A 19,984-nucleotide genomic window follows, 5' to 3' on the forward strand; every position below is an offset into this window, starting at 1 on the left:
CTCACTACTGTTCAGCGGCTGTCGGATTTGTTTATTACTAAATGGCTCCAACCGGGCATACAACCATGTGACAATTCACGTGCCATAAAAGGTCTCTGTTTTGAGCGCTTCGGCTCATTTGAAATAGCGGGATTTTAAAAAATGTACCCAACACTGGTTTTCAGATGTTTCAAGTTGTTGTAGAAATCAGTGGGTGGAGCTGAAGGCTTAAAGCGAAATATAAAAGTACAGAAAATAGTTTTCAAATCTCTTTGTTTACGGCGTTGTTTTTGCTGGCTGGGGAAAGAACACTACTGTGGCTGCTGGCGTGGACGTGGCCTGCCGGGATCAGCTCTGTCTTTGTCTAAAACAGCTGGATCATCGAATCTCTGGATTTGCCAACACCAACCCATTTCACTGAAAGGGAAAGGGGAGGTTCAGCCCAGGGCGCGGCGGGCTGAGGGGGCAGCCAGGGCTCAGGGCACCCACCTGCCACTCCAACGTGGTTCTCCACAAACCGGATATAGCTCTGGGCGTGCGGGGGCAGGTCCTCCCACTTCCTGGCGCCCGTAGTGTCCGCCTTCCACCCAGGCAGCGTCTCATACTCCACCTCCACCTTCTGCAGAATCTCCTGGTTGGCTGGGGACACGCAGGGCGGGGGTGAACCACGTGCTGCGGACAGTTGCTCGGCCACGGGCCCGGGACCCCCAGCCTGGGGTCCGCTTGCCCCGGGGCTCAGAGGCGGGGAAGGCAAGCCTCCCTGCTTGGTTTACTCAGGGGGTGGGGGTGGTTCTCGGACACTGGCTGTACCCCTTCCAGCCCAGGCGACACGCCACCCTGGACACGGATTCACTACGCGCTCTGCTGCAACGTCCCCAGCGATCATCAGAGGAACTCCAAGGCCCCTGCTTGGAAATTCTCAGGGAATCGAGGGTCCTGAAGTGTCAAGAGGTCCTAAAGGATCTATATCCCCCTCGTCAGGGCAGGGACCCCACCTGGCGGGGACTCCGGGGCTACAGCAGACACCAACCACCCCTTATCGTCAGAAGATGCTGCAAGGAGCCGTCCACTGCAAGGGCCCTGGATGCGCTCCAAGTTCGAATGCTCCCCTGCGGTCACACCACAATCCTGCTGCGCCCTCTCGAAGTTCAGGGTCAGTAGGCCTGGGGCACACTGGCCGAGAGGACGCAGGGGGCTCCCACAGCCGCCGGTGCTGGCGGGTGTACACACGTGCTGGGGGTGGGGCAGTGGAGGGCAGCTCGCCCATGGCCACCGGTGAGGGTGGGGTCACGTGACCCCAGTGCAGCCGCACAAGTAACTGTGACACCAGGAAAACAGCACTGCCTTTATGCTTTTTAAAAGAAAGGATGCTTCCTTGGTCACAGAAACTCCAGTTAGGACCTTAAAGAGTCTAACCAAAAATGTATCTTTTCTTAGGTCAAAGTCGTCTTCCTATTTGCCCAGAGCTTTGAGCGTCCAGACCTGACGTCGGCTATTTCAGGTGAGTCCCCAGCTCCCGGGAGGTGGGCCTTGACCCCAGGCGCCTGAGGGTCCCCCAGGGTCCCGGAGTCAGGCCGGTCCCTCTGAGTCCCTCTGAGCCCTTCCCAGACCATGGAGGCCTGGCAACTGCCCTGAGGCCCGGCCAGGCCTCCCATCGGGGTGAGAACCTGCCACAGACAGAATCGGGATGAGTCTTCCAGACGTGCACTCACCCCGCGTGTTCAACACATACACCCTGTCCCCTCGCCCCAGAAACCACGGGTCACGTCTGTTCCCAGGTCCTGCGAGACAGGCCAAGGACAGGAAAGCCTCCGTGCTCGCACCTGGGAAGTAGGGGATCCGCTTCCCGCTGAGCTTGTACGCGACGCCGACTTTAATCTCGTCCAGGGCGTCCAGGATGTCCAGCTTCGTTAAGGCCAGCCTGTCCAAAACCACAGCGAGAAGCCGAGTAGCGGTCAGCTACGCTGTCATTTCTCCTGTCTGGGCTCCACCCCTCGCTTCTCCTCTACTTGCCAGGAATCGAGAGGAGGATGGAAAAGGCCGCCTATGGCCAGGCTGGAACCCAGCTCCAGCCGCCCGGCCCGCCTGGCCCTGAGCACCCCATGGGGACCCCAATCTGGCGGCTTTGTCCTTTCTGCCCTTCTCACGGCCGCGTTGAGGGTCTGGGCACGTGAGCCTTGTGCCCGTCCAGCCCCTCTGACCCGGGAGACCCCGAGCCTGGGCCGAGACCACCGGTGCCCTCGACGTCGTCCACCCCTGAGGGTCTCCCACACCATCCGCCCGGGGCCAGGGAGCCCGGGCTTCATGCAAGTTTCTCCCCTTCCTTTTCTCATCTCTGCATGGCCAGGCTTCAGGGGCCTCTGGGTGGGTGTCCCTGGGCTTCCCGAGCCCACGTGGGCCACCGTGCGCGGCGCCACTGCCCTGACCTGGGCTGGGCCGTTACCCTCGGGGCCCCGGGAGGCTGCATCTCCCCGTTTTGCACACAAGGACTGCGGGCTGGGGACCTTGGACACCGTGTCCTCGGCCACTTCGTCCCTGTGCCTCCCGCGGACGGACGGCCCACACACACCGAGCGTGGCTGTGGTTAACTCGTGGGCCGTGCGCTGTGACAAGCGTGCACCTCGCACCCTGGCCCATCTTTCCGGGGAGGGAGCAGCAAGTCCTCCGTTCGCACGAAGCCCCTCATTTCCCAGGGCAAGGTCTGAGCCGCCGGAACCACAACCGTCACCAAGAGCAGCCCGGCTGCCTGGTCGGTCTCGGGGGCCCTGTGGGGGGCCCGCCCTGCCCCCAAGGGGGATGCCGCTTCCAGAGGAGGGGGGCTCCTGCCCCCGGCACCCTCGGGGTCATCATCCTGTCCACAGCCTCGCAGACCGGGGCTCCAGAGCGGGGGGACCTGCGGAGGCCCCCGAGGGGCTGCAAACCCGGCCGGCCGCTCTCCAGGACCGGCGCAGGCTGCGTCCCCACTGCTGCCTCTCTGCGGGGTCTCGCGAGCTTCAAGCGTGGCCTCTCCTGCTGGGGGTTTGTTCTGCCCCCTTCTTAGGAGCCCAGTGTCACTCTGGGGGTTTGGGGGAACTGAAGTGATGGCGTTTGCTGCTGGCACAGCTCGTGGGAGGAGCCCCAGCCCTGTCTGTGCTCAGGAGCAGATGCAGGGCTGGCCACAGGGCCAGCTCCAAGGTGCCCTGCATGGGCCTCCACGTCACCCCACTGTGGCCTCGCCGTGGAGAAGGGTCTCCCTCGGGTGACATCACCCTGCGTGGGGAGACGGTGGCCCTGAGCCCCGATGCCCAGCTTCCCTGCTCCCATGGTGTCTGGGGACTCAGGGACGGACCCCGGGGTGGACGGGCACCCGGGTGGGCTCAGTAGCAGACGTGCCAGGAGTGCCACTTACGCAGTGAATCCGTTGACCATGTGGGCATATCTGAGGATCATCAGGTCCAGCCAGCCACAGCGTCTCTTCCTGCCCGTGGTCACACCCCACTCATGGCCGCGGCTCTGCAGCAGGTCCCCGATTTCCTGCATGGGGACAGAGAGGGCCCCGGTGCCATGGGAAAGGGAGCCGTGCCCGGCCGCCTGGCACTAGCGATCTCCTCTGCCCTCCCCTCCGGCCCTCCTGCAGCCCCTGGCGATCACCCCCTCCGCACGCCTGCTTCCCTGGTCCCTGGCACACCTGCCCCAGCTGAGGCCCCCACAGGTTGGGCCGCGCCGACCAGCGCCTCCTTCTGGGCCTCATGGGCAGGTGAGGGTGGATTGACCTGGCCCTGCAGCTGAGCCTTGGGCAGGTGTGTGTTTATTTCTCAGGGGTCCCTATCCCTATCCTTGCGCCTCATTCAAGCCCCTTCCCACTCTGGCTCTCAGACATCTGCCCAGGACAAGAGTCTCGGGTGCTCGCCGGCCATGAGGGCACAGGCCAGGTGAGAGGAAGGCCGGCGGTGTCCTGAGCTTCCAGAAACACCCACGAGGCTGGAGAGCAGTCTGCTGGGTGGGGCGGGGGCGGTGCTTCTGGCCCGGCTCTAGCTTGGCTGAGACCAAAACCCAAGAGGGCTCAGGCCCCCAAGGACGAAGGTGGCCTGTGCCCCCGAGGATGGAGCAGAGAGACAGCTCTCGGTGCCCTTCCCGAGCCGAGGGGCTCCACTGTGCACGGCCACGGCCACGGCCACGGCGCGGGACAGGGCTGGAGCGGCAGCCTCCTGCGTCTCGCTAGCCTCCCCAGGCCCCTCCCCCAGGTGCCCACGTGGTCCCGCGGGGCTGGGGACTCACGTTGATCTGCTCGGTGGGGAAGGCGCCGATCCCCACGCGTGTGGTGTAGGCCTTCACCACGCCGTAGACCTCGCCTATGTTCTGGGGGGGGATGCCCAGGCCGGTGCACACACCGCCCACCGTGCAGTTGGATGACGTCACAAAGGGGTAGGTCCCTGCGAGACAGCCAGTTAGGCCACCAGCCTGCAGATCGCCTGGGCCCAGGGGTCCCCCTCGGCAGGGTCTCCAGGGGGACCCTCCCGGGGGCGTGGCTGGCACAGGGCGCAGTGGGTGTGAGCTGTGGGGGAGGGGAGGGTGAGGGTCGCTCGGGTTTGGACGGTGCGTGCCTCCCCTGCCTGCGCCTTGCGGCCTCGGTGCTGGTGTGTCCCTGGGTCAGGGATAGGGTGGACGGAGGCCCACGTGGGGCAGCTGGGGCCCCACCGTTCTCTCTCGCCCTCTCTCCCGCACCTCCAGCCCAGCTTCTCACTTCTCCCCTCTCGGCTGAAGTTAGGGAAACGAGGGCGGTACGTTTCCTGGGCACAGCCGGCAGCGTGGCCATGGAGGGAGGCCGCACCACGCCTGTCTCTGAAAGGCGGGGTTTGTGGGGATGCGGCCGGGGCGTACCGAAGTCAATGTCGAGGAGGGCTGCGTTGGCGCCTTCCACGAGGATTTTCTTGGGGGCGCCGTGGAGCGCCTCGTACATGAAGTAAACGCCGTCTCGGACCATGGGTCGGATCCGCTCAATGAAGCCCTGGGGGAAGGCGGGGATGCAGGAACTAGGGTGTCCACCCAGCTCTGGCCTCCTCCCCACAGCCTCTCTTTTCCAGCAAATTCCCGCCCAGCGAGGGGCTCGATCTGCAAATATCCCCGCTCGTCCCGCCCTGTCACATTTACAGCCCCAGACAAGGCTGGAGGAGCTGGGGTCCCAGCCCTGGAAACTTCCAGAAGGGCTCTGCGCTGACATCGTCCTGTCTCCCGCCTGCTCCTGCCCCAGACAGACAGCGTTGGCCTCCGTCCCCCAGCACATCTGGGGCAGTTTCCTCAGAGAGGAGGCAAGGGGCCAGGCCAGCAGGTGAGCCCCCGGCCTCCTGAGAAGACCACCGTGAGCACGGCTGGCCAGGGGGTTCCCCTGGGAGGCCCGCAGTCCCCAAGCTCAGGCACCCTGTGATAATGCCCCGCGACAGGTGCACTGCACGAATGTGCACGGGCAGTCGGGTGGGACGCGGACCCTTGGTGGGGTCTGCCCTGATTCCGAGGCACCCAGCTCTACCTTGAGCTTTTTGAGTTGACCTTCAACATCTATTTCCAAAGTGGGGAACATGGACTGGTGCTGATGGGCCAGGTTCTTGAATCTGCAGAAGCGACAATGACTGAGACCCCCGGCCCCCTGGAGCCCTGCGCCCACCTCCCTGGCCAGGCTCCCCTGGGGTCACGGACAGGTCAGGTACCGGGTGGAGAATTCGTCGAAGTCCGACAGGAGGTCACAGATGCGGAGGCCCGTGCGGGCCGCTTTGGACGAGTAGGCCGGTCCAATCCCCTTCCTGGTGGTGCCGATGCTAAAAGACAGGCCACAGGCTGTGAGCTCGGGTCGCCCAGGCCAGCCTGCCTGGGGCCTGGGGGCGGAGCCTGGGAACGCGGGTTCCCCGGCCAGCCCCTCAGGCCTCAGTTTCCAGCCCCATAAATCAAGGTCGAGCTGGGTGACATCTGAGGGTCCCTCCCAGCAGCAGCACCCGGGAGTCTGGGACGGCCATGAGAACCACGGGAAACCTCACGTGGCCAGCTTCCAGGGACCCGGGGCTGCGGTGGTGGCACCCGGGTCTGACTGAGTCCCAGCCCTGACCCTCCCCTACCCCCCTCTGAGGCCCAGTGCCCAGTGGTGCCCTCCCCGGCCCGTCTGCCTTCTGCCCTGGCTTCCCTCTCGCCTGGCACGGAGGCTGCTGCTCCGGGCGTGGAGCCCAGCTGTGCCCAGCCTGTACGCTGTGCCCGCCACAGCCCAGCCAGGCTCAGCACTGCCACCTGCGTGTGGCCAAGCCCCGTGTGTGCGCGTGCGCGTGTGTGAGTGCACGTGCTCCTGTGGGAGCGTGTGCGCACCTGTGTATGAACACGTGCAGCGTGTGAATGTGTGCAGCGCATACACGTGCGCACGTACGCGTGTCTGTGTATGAGCGTGTGTCGCGTGTGAGGGCATGTGGTGCACGCACATTTGTGTGCAGACATGCGTGCACTGGCGTGTGTGTGTGTGGATGCGTGCGGTACATGCGTGTGCACCTGTGGACAAGCGTGTGCAGAGTGAATGTGGGCAGTGCAGGCACGTGTGCACGTGTGTGTGAGAGGCAGTACTCTGGTCTGCTGCATCCCTGCCCCGGCTTTGAGAACCGTCCCCGGCACCTTCTAATAAACGTCTCTGGAGAACCAGTGAACGGCCACCGAGAGCTGGTGGGCAGGACGGGGTGCCGTGACGGAGCTGTGGTCAAGGCTGGCTTGCGATCCCCGCAGGGGCGGGGGGCGCAGCGGGCGACAGACAGCACGGGCACTCCGCGGGGTGGCAGCCGGGGAGGACGGCGCGGCCCCGGCAGAGGCGGCTCGCTTGGGCTTCAGGGCCAGGGAGGCCTGGGGTGAACCGACGGGCACCGTCCTCGGGGGCTTCGGGTGGACGCACGTTCCCCACCCCACACGCCCCCAGCTCTCCATCCGTGGACTCGAGGGCCACGCGCGGAGCACACGCACTACTCACTTCTTGCCCTCCTGGGCCTGCCTCTGCACCTCCTGGAGCCCATCCACCGCCTGGTGAAAATCGAACACTGCCGGCCGGGCCGGCGGGGGCACCACGAGCGGGAGAGACAGACGGTTACAGGGCCTCCGGGGACGCACTGGGGTCCCCCGGGCCTCAATCTCCCCATCTGCCAGTGGGGGCAGCGATCCCGACCTGGTACCCCCGGAAGCCCTTGGAGGAGGCCTGGGGGAGCCCCAGGCCATGGTGGGGATGGGGGCGTCACTCACAGGTGGGCAGGGAGGGCCTGAGACTCACCGAGGTGGGCCCGGTCAGAGATAATGAGCCTCTTCTCCCAGTCCTTCAGGCCTGCGGACACGGCACGTGGTCGGCCGCGGGCCACAAAGTCACCTCCGGTTAGTGGCGGGCCCTCCCCATGGTGGCCTCTCTGGGGGGGTCGTGGGCCCTCCCCCGGGGACGTCCACCCACGTCCCCACGGGCGAGCGTGTCCCCCTGCGGGGTCTCCGTCCCGGCACCTGCTGGTGCCCGCGTCCCAGGGCCAGGGTCCCACTCGCTCTTCCGTGCCTGCGCTGCGGCCTGAGGCCCAGGCTACGCTTCCTCCACGGCGTTGCAGGGCTGCGGTGTCATCAGCTTGCCTCTGAACAACCACTGGGGTCCCACCTGCCCAGATGCCTGGCTGGTGGCCTCGGTCACTGCCTGCCAGCCTCCTGCCCCTGAACAGCCCCCAGGGACCACATTCTTCCCTGCTCGCATGGTCGGCCCAACGGTCCCCAGCCTCAGCCGGACATCAGGGTCACCTTCCAGGTTCCAGGGCTCCTTCCTGGACAGTGCCACCTGTCCCCAGTGGCATGAAAGCTCCCCTGCGACACTGAGGCTGTGGCCTGAAGCCAGAGTTTGGGGCCTCTGGACTGCCCGCTCCCGGCTTCCTGCACACGCAGAGCCTGCAGGCCCAGGCAGGGCGCCAGCCGTGGAGGCCGCCCCACCTGCCCACCTGCCGCCGCCCTCAGGAGAAACCACATGGCGAGCCACCCGGCAACTTGGCCGCTGGGAACATGCACGTGTCCTGGGCGGGGCGGGTCTGCAGGGACACGGACCTACCTTTCTTCTCATTCTTTTCTGCTTCTTCGAACAAGCCTGGTAAGTGGACAACCACTCCGTTGCCTGCAACACACAGACACAAGACTGAATCGGATCACGGACGCGGGGGACTTATGTTTAAAACAGCACAGGGACTTCCCTGGCTGTCCAGCGGTTAAGACTTCACCTTCCAAAGCAGGGGGTGCGGGTTCAATCCCTGGTCGGGGAGCTAAGATCCCACATGCTTCATGACCAAAAAACCAAAACATAAAACAGAAGCAATACTGTTAGCAAATTCAATAAAGACTTTAAAAGTGGTCCACATTAAAAAAAAAAAATCTAAAAACAAAAACAGGGACTTCCCTGGTGGCCTAATGGTTAAGAATCCGCCTGCCAATGCAGGGACTCGAGTTCGAGCCCTGGTCCGGGAAGATCCCACATGCCACGGAGCAACTAAGCCCGTGCACCACAGCTACTGAGCCTGTGCTCTAGAGCCCACGAGCCACAACTACTGAGCCTGTGCTCTAGAGCCCGCAAGTCACAACTACTGAGCCCACGCACCACAACTACTGAGCCTGCGCTCTAGAGCCCGTGCGCCACAACTGCTGAAGCCCGCGTGCCTAGAGCCCTCGCTCCGCGGTGAAGAGTAGCCCCCGCTCGCCGCAACTAGAGGAAGCCCGCGCACAGCAATGAAGACCCAACGCAGCCAAAAATAAATAAATAAGTTAATTTAAAAAATAAAATAAAATAGCCTATTTTTAAAATAAATAAATAAAAACAAAAACAGCATGAAATTCGTGCTCCCATGTTCATTGCAGCATTGTTCAAAATAGCTAAGATGGGGAAGCAACCCAGGCGTCCATCAACAGAAGGATGTGGTTCATCCACATGATGGGATATTATCCAGCCTTAAAAAGGAAGGAAATTCTGACACAGGTGGCAACATGGATGAACCTCGAGGACACTATATAAAGTGAAATAAGCCAGACGCTGAAGGACACATTCTGTATGATCCCCGTGTATGAGGTCCATAGAGAAGTCAAACTCGTGGAGACAGAAAGTAGGATGCTGGGGGCAGGGGCTGGAGGGGGAAAGGGGGAGTGAGTATTTAATGGGGACAGAGTTTCTGTTTAGGGAGATGACACAGTTCTGCAGACAGATGGTGGTGAAGGCTGCACAACAACGTGAATGTACTTAACGCTACCGAACTGTACAGTTAAAAATGGCTAAGGTGGTAAATTTATATTATGTACATTTTATCACAATAAAGAAAACGGTCAAAGCAAAACAAAAGCCATCATGAAGCATTTACAGAGACAGCAGATCAGTGGTTGTCGGGGGTGGGGTGGGAGGGGGGAGGGGAAACTCCTCAGGGGGAAGAAAATGTTCTAGAACTGAATCGTGATGGATGTACAATCGTACCCTCACAGGGGTGAACTTCACGGTACGTAAATTATACCTCAGTAAAGCTGTTGTGTTTTATTTAAGTGGCATGGAAATGGGAAAGCACGAGGTGCGGAGAAATGCAGCCTCCAGCCGTTCCTGGGACCCAAGCAGGGCCCTGGGGGAGCCACGCTTCCCCATCCACGTAAAACCGAAGTAGGGTCTACAGAGGGCGGAGGTTGAGGCCAGGGGAGGAAGGGGCTCACCAAGGTCACGAGGTCACCGTGGGCCCAGGCTAAAGCCAACGCTGGCCCCTCCCTCTAAGACCAAAACCAGCTGGGCAGGGCCCCCGCTGCCCTCCTGGGAGGAGCCCGTCCCCTGAGCACTGGGACTGGCCGAGGGAGACGGGACGTGGGTCCAGACAGGAGTGACTCAGAGACGGTGCAAGCCACCCCGAGCACAAAAGGTCACCTAAATGCCACGAGTCCTGAAATGGCCACGTGGCAGGGCCTGGGGGAGTGACCCGGGCTGGGGGGGCAGCTGTGTGAGTGTCAGCTCGTTCTGCCCTTGCGAAGGGGCTTCCCGCCGCCGTTGCCGTCTGGCCCGCTGACCGCCGAGCTGAGCCCCTGCCCATGCTCCCCGGTGACCGCCGGCCCCCACCCACCCCCAGCTCCTCGGAGACCGGGCAGAGCGCCCCCTGGCCGAGCGGTGCCTCCTTGGCCTCGTTTCCCTCCCAGAGGGGCCCGGGGCCCAGCAACCGAGGCTGGCGCTGACAAGCTTCCTGCAGCAAAGCCCCAGCCCCTGGGCGTGGGGTCCCGGGTGAGCTGGCGTCCTCGCTGCCCTGTCCTCACCCACTGCTGGGTCCCGGTCTGCACCCACGGAGGAGGCTCTGGGAGACCCTTTCCTCCTGCTCAGCCGGACTGCCCACTGCCCCTGTGGCCCCTCCGCCGCCGTGTCCCTGGGCTCACGCGCAGGGGCAGACCCCCTGCCACCGCCGGGCACACACCTGCCGCGCCACCCCTGCTTCCCGGCTTCCCAGCCAGGGAGAGGGCGGGGCAGATAAGTCACGAGTGTGGGCCTGCCAAGTCGTGGAAAGAGCCAGAAGGAAAAGTACCAGAAGCTGCCAGAGCGTGTCCCACGGTGGGGTGGGCAGCAGAAGGCAATGGGAAGGGGCCGAGGGGAGGCGACCGCAGAGGGGCCCGAGCAGGCCAGGAACAGCTTCCGGCGCAGACCCGGCTCCAGGCACAGACCCGGCTCCAGCCACGCAGCAGGGAGCCAGGCCCGAGCCGCTCGCACGCTCGCTTAAGGACATGCACAAGAGCACACACACACAATACCTGCACGCACACACACGCTCACACTCATGCACCTACGCCCTCAGACTCATACACATGCACACTCGCACGTGCGCTCACTCACACACAGGCACACAGGCCTGTACACACGCGCTGCGGGAGTCTGAGCCCTCAGCGGAGCCTCCTGCACTCTCCCTCCCTCTGGCCCAGGCCGGGTGGGGTCCTGGGCTCTGGGAGGGGCTCTGAGGACAGGTCCCACATCAGAGGCCTCTGCGAGGGCTCCCGCTTGAGGCTGGGACCTGGAACCTCCCGGCCCCTTGAGGCTGGGGCCTGGAACCTCCCGGCCCCTTGAGGCTGGGACCTGGAACCTCCCGGCCCCTTGAGGCTGGGGCCTGGAACCTCCCGGCCCAGGGTCGAGGCCCCGGCTGAGCAGGTCATTCCCTCCTGGTCGGGAGCACCTGCTCCTCACGCGGGCAGGGCGGGGTGGGGGGGGCGGGGGTCCAGCCCAGCTCTCCGGCGGCGTCCAGGCCTCACAGCGGGCCCTCGGGCTGGATGACGTCCCAGGTCTCTCCTGCTCACACACTCAGGATCCCAGGCAGGGGTGGGGCGGGGCGGGCACTCACCAATGAAGGACATGGCCTTGGTGTTGATGATGCCGCTGGGCAGCAGGTGGAAGTCGTACTCCTTGCCGTCCACCACCACGGTGTGGCCAGCATTGTTGCCCCCCTGGGAACAGAAGACAAACTGGCTCAGCATCCAGGAGCCCGGGGGCTTGGACCCACCCTGGGAAGGCCTGACCGGCAACCGGCCTCACTCCAGGCAGCTCTAAATGCAGGCGCTCAGGAGCCCCCTCTGGGCTGCCCGGGGTGGTGGTCCTGTCCCCCAAGGAGTGTGAGATGCCGTCCATGCTCGGACTTGGGGAGTTTGGTCCAGTGGTCGGCTCTGATGCACGTCTGGGGTGCTGGGTTAGGGCCCTGCTCCTGGGACGGGGTGAAGGGGCCTGGCCAGGGGACTGGGTCCAAGAGAGGGGCTGGCCCACACCCAGGACCGTCACGTGCTGATGCTCCAGGGAGGCTGGCTAGTGCGGACACACTCAGAGCCCTGCCTGCCCTGCCCACGAGTCCCTCTGGGGGTCCGTCCCCTGATGCAGGAATGAGGGGGCCCAACCATCCCGGGGAGCAAACTCAGGCCCCCACGGCCCTTGCTGCCACACAGCCCGAGCTCTGGGGAAGCAGAGGGCGGGCCACGCAGCACAGCCCTTCTGGGGCCGGGTGAGGGGACTGGGTGCTGGCACGGGCCAGCAGGGCCAGGGCCCCTCACCCTCTCAGCAGGCACCCTCCCTGGGGCCTGTGTCTCCCATCTAAGAATAAAGAGGGAAAAACCACTCTGAGGCTGGCGGGGCTGAGTCTGGGGAGGATGGGAAGGCCCCGCCCTTAAGGGACACCGGCCTCCTGTCCCAGTTCCGGCCACTAGCGGACAGCGCGGGCCCCAGCACGTGGGTCGCCAGAGCCAGTGAGCAGGGCCTGGGGAGGGGCACATTCCGGGTGGCGCCAGAGGCTGTGGGCCTGCCCTGTGGGGCCCGCTCTGCCCCCAGAGCCTTGGAGCCCGGCCCAGCTCCACCTTCCCGGCTGAATCTCCTGCAGAAGCACGTGCTTATCGCTTATCCGCGGAGGCTCTCCACGGCTGGGCCTCCACCCTCCACGCCCCGCTGTCCTCCAGCCTTGTGGCGGGGGCCGTGGCTGCTGGCCGTGAGGGCTTCAGCCCCCCTCCGCAGGGCCCGGCAGGGTGGGGCTCCCCCCATGCGAGGCCTCTCTTTGCCCCGTCCAGGCAGGGCTGAAGGAGGGCGGCCTCCTCCCGCCAGGAGCACCTGCTCCTCAGGCTGGGGATGGATGAAACTCACACGTCTCCCGGCGCCCCCCCCCCCACCGAAATGGCCCAGGCTGGGGGCGCAGGCGCCAGGAGACCTGGCCAGGGCCTCTTCCTCCTGGACCTCACTGCACCCCCGGGGAATTTAAGCAACGGGGCCAGAGCCCAACCTCACCCACAATACCCCTCTTGCCCTGGGGCTTGGCCACGATCTGTGCCAGACGGCCCCACCACGGCCCAGCTAGAAGCCCCTTCCACGGGGGTCCCCAGACACCCTAGCGTTCCGCTTGTCAAACGCACGCAGGGAGGCCTGTCTGGCCTGACACGGGGGTTGGAGGACTGGGGTGGGTTTGCCTCTAATTGACTCCTGGGGTCACTGCGATCCTGCTGTGCATCCCCGAGGCCCTGCTGCGCGACGGTGCCAGGTCCCACGGCTCAGCCGCCCCCGAAGGCCGACGACGGCTGAAGGCCAGCCTGCCGCCTCCCCAGGTGCCCCGAGCCAGGTGGTTGGCCTCGGGAACTGAGCGCAGGCTCTGAACAAATGACGGGGGAAGCAGAAGGACAAAGGGCACGACGCGGGGGGGCTGGGGGCCAAGGAAGGGGTGCCCTGCGAGCAAGGGCGGGCAGGCGGTGTCAGGCCACGGGGGGCTCGGATGCAGACCGTGCTGGGGGGTGAACCCGGGGGGCCGCCACGGAGGGAGACAGGGAAGGGACCCCAGAGGGGCTGTGGGAGGGAAGGGAGCTGATGCTGACGAGGTGTGGGGGGCGGGGAGTAGGGCGGTGGGCTCAGCCTTGACCATCTGAGTCACCGTGACTGATGGGCCCCAGGTTTGGGGGTCACCTGTGCCCCCCCCGAGACCCCGGTCCTCGCTCTGCCCTTGCCTCGGTACACGTGCCGTGAGCCCCCTCACACGAGGTTCTCTGCGGAGTTCACACCCAGGGGCAGGTTTCCCACCGTAGGTGGGGCAGCCCGGGGTGCATGGCCTCCTTTGACAGATGGGGAAACTGAGGTCCCCAGAAGGGAGTTTGCAGCAGAGCCCAGGCTAGACCAGATGGCAGCTTGCAGATGCTCTCCCCGTATGCCAGACGTCCCCCCCAGCCGCATCCTGCCTGCCTTGGTGGGGGCCCAGACGGCCCGCCTCCCTCCCCTGCTCTCAAGTGCCCAGTGCCAACGCCAGCTGGCCTGAGCACGCGCCACATTTGTTTGGGGTAAACACCAGCGCCTAGGAACAGGCGCAGGCCCCTGTGGGCCTGTGGGCGGCAGATGACCCCCGCCGGCTGCAGGGCCCAGGCACCAGGTCACAGTCCACTCCCAGGGGCGTGAGCCAGCCCTGGACGCTGAGCCCAGGGTCTGCCGACCCGCAGCGCGCACCCCCCAGCAGCTCTGCTGAGGTCCAGGTGACCGTCCCAGAGAGACCCCCGTCTGCCCGCTCCTGGCCGCACGGAGTCAGGGGCTGAGGTCGGGGCAGGGACAACCCACCTGCCCTCCTAAGGCTCCAGCCCTGCAGGCCCGGGGAGAGCTGGGCGGGGGGCCGGCAGTCCATGCGGGGCCTGGTTTGGAAAACCACTTGGAGGGGGAGCCGGTCCAGGTCCCAGGCCCAGCCCGGCTGCCTCTGCAGGGCCTTCGCTCCTGGGTGGTGCTCTGCCTCCCTGTCCCTGGGTGGGCAGGTTCTGGAAGCTCCATGCCCGGGGCCCCGCAAGAGTGAGCTGGAGCTGGCCTCGCCCCTCTCCTGTGCCCCAGGGGGACCCTCAGGGCTCTGCCAGCCTCCAGGTTCTCCCCTCCGTGATGCACCTTCGGGTCAGGCACAGCTCTGAGTCCCCAGGGATGCTGAAGCCACCCCTGTGGCCTGGCCGGTCACTCAGACTCCCTGGTGGATGCTCCTGCCAGGTGCCTCCCTGGCAGCAGGGATCTCAGAGAGGGGGGCTCTCGCGCTCAGGGACGCAGCAACGGGGCCAAGGCCAACCCGCCGGGGAATCTGACCAGCCCTGACCCTGCTTGCCTCTGCAGGTGTCCTTCCAGCCCACCCTCTCTGGGGGCCAGGCAAGAGTGCACAAAGACAGCAGAGAGGTTGAGTGCGGGGCGACGGCGTCTCAGAGGCTGTGAAGCTGCTCCCGCGCCCCCCGGGTGTGGCCGTGGGGTGGGGGGGCGGAGGCCTCTGGGCAGCGCAGGAGCTGCGGGTTTTATCAGGGGCGCGCACAGCACAGCACGCACAAGGGGCCGGCTCTCCGGCTCGAGACCCTTGTGCACTGCCCCACCCCCACCAGGGCCGGGGTGAAACCACGGAGTGCCCGCGCCCAGGCAGCCGTCAGCTCCTGTGTGTCTGCTCTGCTGGCAGGCTCCTGCCGTTCATTCGTTCACCCACTCATTCACTCATCCCAAACAGAGCTACTCTGTCCCATGAGGCACTGGGGTGAGGCCTGGAGGGAGGAGGACGTGGGCTCCACGTGGACGTTCCCACAGCCACGAGGGATTGGGCGACCCTGTGGAGACCCTCCCCCTGGAGCCACTGCTGGGGGGCCGGTGTCATCAGAGGGTGTACACGTGGAAGGGGGGCTGCTTCTGGAACACCACCAGGTATTTTCCCCACTCTCCCTCCCCATCGGAGGCTCCTGGACTGGCCTGGGGCTCCAGGTGAGGCATTTCTCAGTCGCCCCCCCCAGGGAGAGTGGACCCAGAGCACCAACAAGCCGCAGGACGCGGCCCCCAACGAGTGAGACCACCGTGCCCATCGCCACAGCTCCCTGGGAACTGACGGTGCTCCCCCAGGGAAACCCGCCCGCGCCCTTGTGCCCAGCCGTCTTACTGCCCTTGGAAGGAGGGGAATCTGAAACCCTGCCCAGTGCACGTGAAGACCTCGGGGTCCTGGGCGGGGGCCCAAAGCCTGACGAAGGCAACTCTGGGAATGGAAGGAGGGCTGGCACCGAGGCCCGACGGCCAGGCCAGGTGTGTGGGCTCTTAGGCTCCTATCTACACCACGGAGGCGGGGCTGGGGGGTGCGGGGGGGTGCGGGGGGAGGGGCGGGGGTGAGGGGGCAGCGGGGGGCGGGGGACGGGGGGGGCCGGCGGGGGCAACGTCAAACAGCAGGAAGGACGCTCAGCAGACATGGAAAGCCGGAGCCCAGCGGAGGTGCGGGGACTCCCAGGGAGTGAGCGGAGCCCGAGCGGCCGAGAGAGCATGAGATGCCAGCGCGGGGAGGCCGCTAACGGATGGGCTCTGGGGTCTCCGTAGCAGCGCCGTGGCAGGACCTGAACCAGAGAGAGGAAAGGGGGAGGCTGCGTGGCCATCCCTGAGCCCAAGGGGCTGGGCTGGGAATGAGGAGAGAAGGGAGCCAGCCCTGGGGCAGACCGGGGACCCAGGCTGCAGAAGGGCTGCTGGTGGTGAAGGGCAGGGCTGCACACCCTCTATTCAGGGAGAGGGGAGGCTGCCAGGAAACGGGTCCTAGAGTCAAAGAAAACAGCAGGAGGGGCCTAAGGCCTGAGTCTCTGGACCGTAAGGAGGGTCTTGGGGGTCTTGGGGTGCTTGCTGACCACAGGCCCCAAACCCCTGAGATGGGAAGAAATGAGGATGGCAGCTGGGGGCATGGGTGGCTCTGGCCCCAGGCCGCCTCTGGGCAGGCGGAAAGTGAGTCCAGGTGAGCCAGGTGGCCAAAGGCCACCAAAGGGCTTCCCACGTGTGCCAGAGCCAAGACGGAAGACAGGCCTGCTGGTGGCAGAGGGTGAGCAGAGGCAAGACCAGAGCCGGGGACCAGGGCAGCCACCCAGACGCGCCCCAGCCCAGCCCAGCCCACCCACTGCACGCGACTCCACCGCCAGCTGCCCTGGCCCCTCGCTCCCGAGCTCGGACCAGCTCCTGGGGTCAAGGTGCGGTGTGAAGGCTATGACTCCGGGCTTCACGCCTACACGCTCTAAGTAAAAGCAGCCTTCCCGGAGCATGGGCTGGACCCTCCCCGTGCCAGCCCCTGATGCCTAGCGCTGTTGCCATGCGGGTGTGGCACACGTGAGGGCCCATAAGTGCTGCTTATTCCAACTGCTCAACTTCTCTGAGGCTCCGCCTCACCAGCTTGTTTGGAGGCTGGAGAGGAGAAGCCACAGTGGGCTCCCAGCACAGCTGGGAATTATTCCCACATGTTGCAGAGCAGAGGCCTGCAGGTGGAAATGTACTGATGTCAGTTGGAGAATATGGGTGGGGGAGAGGGTGCCTAGGGGGCCCCCCAGGTGGGTGGGGGGTTCCAGCCTGCTCTGCCCTTGGCTGGTCCTGTCCAGCGACGGAAGAGGGCAGGGCCTGGCCTGCTGACCCAGGTGGTAGAGCAGGGAGGGCCTCATTCCAGAACCATCTCCACAGCCAGGACATCGGTGGCTTCAAGATGAGGGCTCTCACGGGTACCTGCAAAGCCCCGAGGTCACTTCGAGGAGGGGAGACGGCCACAGGCAGGTGGGCGAGGCTGACCAGAGCTGGCAGGTCACACGGAGGGCCCTGGGCATCACTGCTGGAGCAGACAGGCCCCAGAAGGGGATGCCCTGAGCTGGGGAGGGAGGGCAGTGGGCATGGACCACACGCCCGGCCGCAGGGTCCAGGGGAGAGGAGTGGACTTGCTCGCCGTGGCTTAGGGCAGAGAGAGGGTGGGAGACTTGTCACCACCCCAGAAAGCACTTTCCAGGAACCCACTGTCTGCGTCGGGCAGGAGTGGTCCAGATGGCAGCGTCTTCCCCAAGCCCGGCGATGTTGGTCTCCCCTGGGGCGGCCGAGCCCCGAGCCACCTGGCGGGAGCTCAGGAATGAGGCCACAGAGCCAGGGAGGAGGAGCTCAGAGGGCATCCCTTCCTCATTTTTGGCAGCACTCCCACCCGTGGCTGCAAACCCTGGCAGCGCCAATGCACGCACCCCAAAGCTGACCCCTCTGCGCCCCGAGCTGTAAGTCAGCCAATAGCAGCAAGCATGGCACGGGGCCCCAAGGGACTGCCGGTGGCAGTCAGGACAGACGGGGTGCAGAGAGCAGCCCGCAGCCGGCAGAGGCCCCGCCCTGGGCCCTCAGGGGACAGAGCTTGCGTCCGGCCTCCTGGCTGGCACTGCCAGCCCCTGGGTCACCCTGGCCGTAAGTCCGAGGTTCCTCCTTCTCCCCCTTGTGCCTGCTCTGCCTGCCTTCAGGACCTGGCCCGCTGTCCTGCCCTGGCCTCTGCCTCCGCTTGGCTGACCCTCCAGGGCCACCCCTCTCACAGGGGCCTTGCTCGCTCCCACTCTGGGCTCTGGGCGCTCAGCCTCCTCGGCGTGCACTGACCCCTTGTGGTCAGCCAGCCCTGTCCCAGGCCCAGACAGAACCAGGAAGGGAGGGTGTCTCCGTGGCCCTCAAACCACTGGGCAGCTGGGGTCCCCGCCCCCCACACTGCAGGGCCCAGTGTCACACCCACGGCACACCCCACCCCCTGAGGATCCGGTGTCCCCAACTCAGCGACTTGTATTTATAGCTCTGCCCCTGGCCCACTGCCCTGGGGGGTGGGGCTGGTGGGGAAGGCGGGGTCCCTGGGGGAGGCAGTGGGGGAGGGAAATGTGTGCTCCCATGAGTGGCAGGGGGTTGTGAGTGGGTGGTGTGTGCGTGTGAGTGGGCGGGGGTGGCGGCTGGGAAGGGTGTCCCGGGAGGGGAGGCGTCCAAGAGGCGTGTCCCGGGAGGGCTGGAGGGCAGGGAGGAGAGGGTCCGTCTGGGTCCGAGGGGAGGGGAGGGGGGCTCGCTGGGGGAGGGACCCGGCGCCCGGCCCGCACCTGGCAGCGGCTGATGATGTCGGCGTCCGTGGCCAGCAGGTCCACCACCTTGCCTTTGCCCTCGTCCCCCCACTGCGCGCCCAGCACCACGGTCACCCGGGAGCCGGTGGTCGCCGCCTCGTGCTGCAGCCGCCCCCGCTTGACGCCGCCTGCGGCAGGGGGCCGGTCGTTGGAGGCTCGGGTCCCCGACATGCTGGCTCGGCTCGTCCGCTGCGCTGGGCCGCCCGAAAGCCCGCTGCACCAGTGCGCCGCGCCATTAAAAGGAACCGGCCGGGGGAGGGGGCCGGGGGGCGGGGCCGGGGGCGGGCTCTCGGGCGCCGTGACGCGCCGCCGTGACCTCCCGGCCGCCGGGTCCCGCCTCCGCAACCACCCGGCAGCCGGGTGGGGCCGCGGGCCCGGCCAGGGGTTGTGGGGCGCAGGGCCCGAGGGCGCGCTCCGGGGTCCCTCCACGCGGCCAGGCCGGGGGAGCCCCGGGAATGCTCTTGGGGGCGATCGCGCTCGCCTTCCCCGAGGCGAGGCCTGGACGCCGCGACCCACCTCTCCCCCCACCCCACCCCGGCCCCGCTAGGTCCAGGACCTCGGCGTTCCAGAAACCGCGGGGGTCCCCTCCAGGGCGGGAGTGCGGTTTGCCAAAGGGGAGCTGCGTCTTTGCGCCCCACTCGGGGTGTTCGGGGTGCGCACCTGCCCCGCGGTGAACCCGGGTTCTCCAGACTGGCGCGGGCGCCCTCTGGTGGGCGCAGAGAGAGGACAGAGTGTCTCCTCCACCAACGTCCCCCGTCCTGTCGCGCCCTCCCACATGGGCAGGGGCCCCGGAGTCTGGCACTGGGCACCCTGGTATCACAGGCGGGCTAAATCCAGGAGCCCGGCTGCCCTCGGGTCTCAGGGCCCTGAGTCCAAGGAGAAGGGACCGTGCTGTCAGGTCACCTGGTTGGGCACTGGAGCGGCCAGTGTGCTCACCAACCGCGCTGGGCCGGGGTGTCGAAGAGGCCCCACCAGACCTCCTCCCTGCCCCAGGCTGTGCAGGGACTGGGTGCCCAGAGAGGGCGCCCCATGGTCTGCTGGGCTCCTGTGTTCCCAGCTGAGTGAACGCCCGCTCTACCCTGCCACACACGCACCCTAAGTGGACTTGGGCTTGGACATGACTGGCCCTACGGGTCGGAGAAGGGGCGAGGGCTGGGCACCTGGGGGTAGGAGTGTCCTGGTAGGCCCCTGCCCCGGGGCTGGGAGCCAGTGCCCCTGGTTCCTTCCCTGGGGGGACTCTCAGTGCAGAGGGGCCTGGAGCCTGTGCGCTGGCCTCTGCCCAGGGCTCAGAGGGCCACTGAGCTCCCTGGGCTCCCGAGCCAGAAGCAGGGGGCCAGGTACTCCCCAGCAGCAAGGGAGTGGACCCTGGGCTTGTCACAGACTCCTGGAGAGTTAGTGATTCAATCCCCGGCACTGCTCTCCTGCTCCTCCGCCCCCCTTCCCCCCGCCCCGCATCCTCCAGCCCCCTGGGCTCCTGGCCAGAGCCCTGGCTCCGACCCTAGGCAGGTCTCGTGGCCCCTCTGTGCCCCAGTCCCTCTTCTCTCACATGGGGACACCAGGGGTTACAGGCAGGGTGTGAGGCCTCTCTGGATGACAGTGATGGAGTGGGGGTGGGCAGCACCCCTCCCCCCCCGCCCTTCCG

General features: G+C 65.9%; 2 protein-coding genes across 9 annotated transcripts in view; one reads left to right on the plus strand and one right to left on the minus strand.

Annotated features, from left to right (window-relative positions):
- The window catches only part of AKT1 (AKT serine/threonine kinase 1), a 65,747-nt gene that overhangs the window by 39,330 nt on the left and 6,433 nt on the right, over positions 1-19,984 (plus strand). The window lies entirely within an intron of this gene.
- ADSS1 (adenylosuccinate synthase 1) lies at positions 11-18,592 on the minus strand. 6 transcript variants are annotated; one of them, XM_082387620.1, is made up of 13 exons: positions 18,322-18,592; positions 11,325-11,427; positions 8,045-8,107; positions 7,244-7,294; positions 6,950-7,016; positions 5,664-5,771; positions 5,486-5,567; positions 4,840-4,966; positions 4,237-4,391; positions 3,368-3,492; positions 1,803-1,900; positions 498-618; positions 11-396 (listed from the first exon to the last, which is right to left on the minus strand). In XM_082387620.1, exons 1-13 carry the CDS (start codon positions 18,511-18,513, stop codon positions 291-293), a joined length of 1,398 nt encoding a protein of 465 aa, XP_082243746.1. In that variant the 5' UTR covers positions 18,514-18,592; the 3' UTR covers positions 11-290. The 6 variants fall into 6 exon arrangements, with proteins under 6 accessions (XP_082243746.1, XP_082243747.1, XP_082243744.1 ...); XM_082387621.1 differs by having other exon boundaries at positions 469-618; positions 18,322-18,591; XM_082387618.1 differs by lacking the exon at positions 18,322-18,592 and adding an exon at positions 12,022-12,255.

This window comes from Balaenoptera borealis, assembly GCF_965194805.1.
Source record: "Balaenoptera borealis genome assembly, chromosome: 3".
NCBI lineage: Eukaryota > Metazoa > Chordata > Mammalia > Artiodactyla > Balaenopteridae > Balaenoptera > Balaenoptera borealis.

What these genes read in the sequence shown, in the direction of transcription:
- ADSS1 (XM_082387618.1), bottom strand. Translation starts at nt 12,240, where the DNA reads ATGTGCCCCTCCCCAGGCCCTGCTCACTGGCTCTGGCGACCCACGTGC. An exon ending in CAAGGCCATGTCCTTCATTG is followed by an intron (nt 8,108 to 11,324) that starts GTGAGTGCCCGC and finishes TGTGTGTTGCAG; the next exon opens with GCAACGGAGTGGTTGTCCAC. An exon ending in AGAAAAGAATGAGAAGAAAG is followed by an intron (nt 7,295 to 8,044) that starts GTAGGTCCGTGT and finishes CCGTGTCCGCAG; the next exon opens with GCCTGAAGGACTGGGAGAAG.